Below are 4680 nucleotides of genomic sequence, written 5' to 3'. Positions count from 1 at the left end.
AGGTATTTTGCCACTGTTTCTCGGTTGCAAATTTCGCTGGGCATTTCCAATCAGCGAGGATTTTAATAACTCATCTAGGCATTGGACTGAGCTAACCATGTCAGGTGGCATTTACAAACAACAGACATGACTGGCGTGTGTCTTTGCTCTGCACCCAAAATGTTGCCATGGCCAAGAAGGAACGGAAGGCAAAGGGCCGAGGACAGAATGGGGAAGACAGACGTCCCCTAACCCTGGCCGTGGGCGTTGTACTCACATCGATGTAGCTGGCGTTGATGTAGTTGGACCCTGCATCCCCGTTGATCTCCGACAGCTCCACGCGGTTGTAGTCATCTGCCCGGGGAACAGAAACAGGAGTCAGTGATGAAGAACCAAGTCAACGCTGAAGAACCATTTTGGCTCAGCACGTAGAGCTCCGGCCTGTGGACTGAAGGGTCCCTGGTTCGATTCCCGTCAGGGCACATGCCCAGGTTTCCTGCTCCATCCCCAGTAGGGAGCATGCAGGAAGCAGCCGATCCACGATTCTCTCATCATTGATGCTTCTCTCTCTCTCTCTCTCTCTCTCTCTCTCTCTCTCTCTCTGCCTTCCTCTCTGAAATCAATAAAAATATATTTTAAAAAAATACTGAAGAACCCAGGAGCCCACCCGTCTAGAAACCCCGCTCTCGGCCCCCACGCACAGGGCAGGATGTCCACGTAGCGGTTCTTGTTCTGGTTGAAGGACTTCCGAGCCTCCTTGATGGGGAACTTGCTGAAGACCCGGGGGATGCTCTGAAAGAGACCAGGACCCCGCGGTCACGGCAGATTCAACCAGAGCGGTCTCCCCGTCGCCAGCGACCGCCTCTGCGGGGCGGCCTGGGCCACGCGTGCTTTTCTCACCTGAAATTCGGCCAGGAAGAGTCTCCCTTCATCCGCGATCTTCCTCTTGTACGTTTCCAGCAAAACGTCCGCGTGGATCGGCTCCACGTTCATCAGCTGTTTGTCGTCATCTTGAAGCAGATGGAAGAGTCAGGACCAGCCAGGGGCATGGCTCCCTCTCAGAGGGTCACCCGCATCCTTACGTCTACATCTTAGGACTTTAACCCTTGCTGGTTAAGTCAGTAAATGCAAGCGTTGTCACCGTCTCTACCAAGGAGGTCCGGGTTAGATAAAAAGTGTTGTTTTCTTATTGAAAATGAATGGATTCAGCCCGGCCGGCGTGGCTCAGGGGTTGAGCATCGACCTAGGAACCAGGAGGTCACGGTTCGATCCCCGTTCAGGGCACATGCCTGGGTTGCGGGCTCCATCCCCAATGTGGGGCGTGCAGGAGGCAGCCAATCCATGATTCTCTCTCCTCATTGATGCTTCTCTCTCTCTCCCTCTCCCTTCCTCTCTGAATGGATTCAAATGTGTGGGGAGCGTAATTCATCCGTTAAAAAAAAACGGTAAACTTACCCCTTACAACCAGTTCCTGTTCTTCATCCAAATTGCTGGGGAAAGAAGAAATGTACATTTCTATTCTGAAACGTAGCATCCGATTGGCTCTCAACTCATGTTTAGTTAATGTGTCACAGGAAGGAGGGAATGGAGGCAGAAAAGATAAAAAGGGGAGAGGCAAGGGGTGCGGGGAAGTGGACCAGGGAGGGAAGAAAGAGGAACGGGGGGGGGTGGGAAGGAGACGATGAAGGAGGAGAGGAGAAGGGAGCAAAGGAAAAATGAGGAAGGAAAACATACCAACGAAGGGCTGCCTGCTCCCCTCAGAGAAGAGACGATGTATTTGAGTGTAAAACACTTGTTTTTCATAAAATGTAGCTGCCCCTGGCCAAGGGCATGCATACGCCTTCCCAGGGCCCACCTTTCTTTGGTCCTGGCCATGCCTACGTCCCTCTGGCCCACTTGGCACGGAGATGAATATACTTTTCATTGGTCGTTATGGAACGGGATCCATGCCGTCATCAGCGAACGTAGAAAATGTTGGTATTTGATATAAACCAATGGGACCACGCGAATGTTGGTATTTGATATAAACCAATGGGACCAGGTTCAGCGGTGAGCTGGGCGTCATGCGGCCTTGTCACTTGTCCCTTCCCTGGTCCCCAACTGGCCTCCCCGGTGGGTGCCTTCCCCATTCTGACTATTTTAGTATTTCTTTCTTTCTTTTTTTTTTTTTTCTCACTTAGACATCAACTCTTACCTGGACCTACTCTTGTGCAGGTCGTAGATTTTATAGAGAACCACCATCAGGGCGATGGATGTCACAATGATCAGAAACACCAGGAATCCGATCAGGGCTTTGGAATTATCTAGAAGCGAACCAGAACACGCGGAGAGCGGTTACGGAGAGCACAGAGTTCGCCGGATTCTTTGAATCGTCACCTTCAGAGTGCGACACTTTCATCACGTTCTCACTTCGTTTGAGGTTTTCAATAATAATAATAATAATAATAATAACAACATATTCAGAATGAGACCAAGCACAGGACATGCCCAGTGTTGTGAATTTTGCCGATATTATTCAGAACCAATACAGACATTTTAGGAATATTTGGAAAACATATTTCCAACAAAAGACTTTATCTAGAATATTAAAGAAGTCTGACAATTCAATAATAATAAGACAGGCAATTCAATTTTTAAAAAAAGGCAAAAGAGCCCGGCCCACACAGCTCAGGGGTTGAGCGTCGACCTATGAACCAGGAGATCACGGTTCAATTCCCGGTCAGGGCACATGCCCGGGTTGAAGGCTTGATCCCCAGTAGGGGGCGTGCAGGAGGCAGCCGATCCATGATTCTCTCTCTTCATTGATGTTTCTATCTCTCTCTCCCTCTCCCTTCCTCTTTGAAATCAATAAAAATATGTTTAAAATACACAAAACAAACACACTTTGTTGCTAACAGGAACAAGGATCTGACATATAATCATCACTTAATAGTCTATGCAGGTTAATCCGTTTATGAATTATTTTATGAAATCAACAACCCTTTCATCATTGAATTTCTTAATTTGCATTTAAGAGATTGTGTTTTAATATGACGCTTATCTTTTGGGGCAACTTAAAATACTATGTTTATGAAAAATGTAATTTAAATGTTTAATAGTTAAACATGATATGAATGTAAACTATTTAAGCATGGTAAGTTTTAATATATTTTAAAATATTAATATAATAAATAGCCAAGTAATGACTTACAAGATGTTGATTTAGAAGCACTTTTTGGTTTTCCACCATAATCCCCATTGTGGTAGTAGACCTGAATATCCGTGATAAAAGAGAAAATAGTTTTCTCATGTAAATTTTATATATCATAATGTAACATATACATTATTTCTTATACAACAATTTTTTAAATTTTTATTAAGAGTATACTGGTTATCTTGAATTTAAAGTCGAAACTATAAGGTTATGTCAATATCTTATGAAATATTGTTAAAAAGAATATATTTAACAGTGAACAAGATATAAAGAAATCTGAGCCCATTTAAGCCATAATGCAAGTTATAATTCACAAGAGTAAAGAAACCGAAGGAATAAAACCTAGCAAGCGCATCAACACATTCCTAATTTAGAGTTAAATTCCCTAATAAGAGGGTAATGTCTTGGCGTTTTACTTAAGATGGAAATATCTTCCATGTTGTGTTAACAAGAGCTATACATAAAAAGCACACCATGCCCTGGCTGCTTTGGCTCAGTGGATAGAGCGTCGGCTGCGGACTAAAGGGTCCCGGGTTCAATTCCAGTCAAGAGCACATGCCTGGGTTGTGGGCTCGATCTCCAGTAGGAGGCAGCCAATTAATGATTCTCGCTCATCATTGATGTTTCTATCTCTCCCTCTCCATTCCTTTCTGAAATCAATGTGTGTGTGTGTGTGTGTGTGTGTGTGTGTGTGTGTGTGTGTAAACTAAACTAAAAAAATAAAAAGCACATAATGATGATCTAGAATAGATCGGTCAGATAAAGGGAATATATTGATATCCTATTGAAGCTCAAAAATATTCTGACAAAATTCTTGCTTGAACCCGCTGTTGTTAGCACCAGGGGTGAAAAGTTTGGAGTCAAACTTTCAAGACTTTTGGGGTGTGATGGGGTCAGACCCCAGAGCTTCCCGAGGCCCGGTGGGCGCTGGCCTCGGTTATGGGAGCTCTACAGAGCCATCGTGACCACGGGGATCAGAGCTCCAGGGGGAACAGAAATGGCCGTCTCACCTCAAAGGTGTACTCTGTTGAGTAGCGAAGATCTGCCACATAGAATTTGCACTCTCTCTTAGAGTCACTTGTAAACAGGGCGCCCCCTGTTTTGACATCCAATTTGTAGTCACGGTTGTCGGGGCCATTGAACCGTATCGGCGGGTCACAGATCACCTCCATGCTGTTGTCGGACAAGGCCTTCACCACAATATTCTGGACCTCGCTGGGCGCTGTCAAAAGGAGGAAAGATGGGTTCCTCATGGGGTCCATGCCTGTCTACGTTACTTGACACTCGACGCGCGCGTACAACAGAAACCGTTCTAGGTGTCCGCGTGGGGGTGGGGGGTGAGAAAGTGACCACAGTCCTCCCGTGAAAACAATGGTAACAACACGTCTGAGACTAGATCACCGCTTCATTCGGGGAACAGGAGCGCACAGGTTGTACTGGAAGCCTTGGGCGTTCATGGCTTCCCGTAGGGACAGAATGGAGAAGAAGAAGAAAGGAGAGGAGAGAAG

At 45.9% G+C, this 4680-nt stretch overlaps 1 protein-coding gene across 1 annotated transcript in view; it reads right to left on the bottom strand.

Annotated features, from left to right (window-relative positions):
* Positions 1-4680, bottom strand: part of PTPRC (protein tyrosine phosphatase, receptor type, C) — a 65834-nt gene that overhangs the window by 12471 nt on the left and 48683 nt on the right. Inside the window, exons 11-17 of the mRNA XM_014532358.1 lie at positions 4183-4394; positions 3170-3230; positions 2174-2282; positions 1435-1469; positions 880-989; positions 681-771; positions 257-333 (exon numbers count right to left, since the gene is read on the bottom strand). Of these exons, the coding sequence (XP_014387844.1) occupies positions 257-333; positions 681-771; positions 880-989; positions 1435-1469; positions 2174-2282; positions 3170-3230; positions 4183-4394 (695 nt within the window). The remainder of the gene's footprint in view (positions 1-256; positions 334-680; positions 772-879; positions 990-1434; positions 1470-2173; positions 2283-3169; positions 3231-4182; positions 4395-4680) is intronic.

Source organism: Myotis brandtii, unplaced genomic scaffold, assembly GCF_000412655.1.
Source record: "Myotis brandtii unplaced genomic scaffold, ASM41265v1 scaffold888, whole genome shotgun sequence".
Taxonomy (NCBI): Eukaryota; Metazoa; Chordata; class Mammalia; order Chiroptera; family Vespertilionidae; genus Myotis; species Myotis brandtii.
Note: the sequence above shows the minus strand (reverse complement) of the source record. Positions and strands in the feature narration are given on the sequence as shown.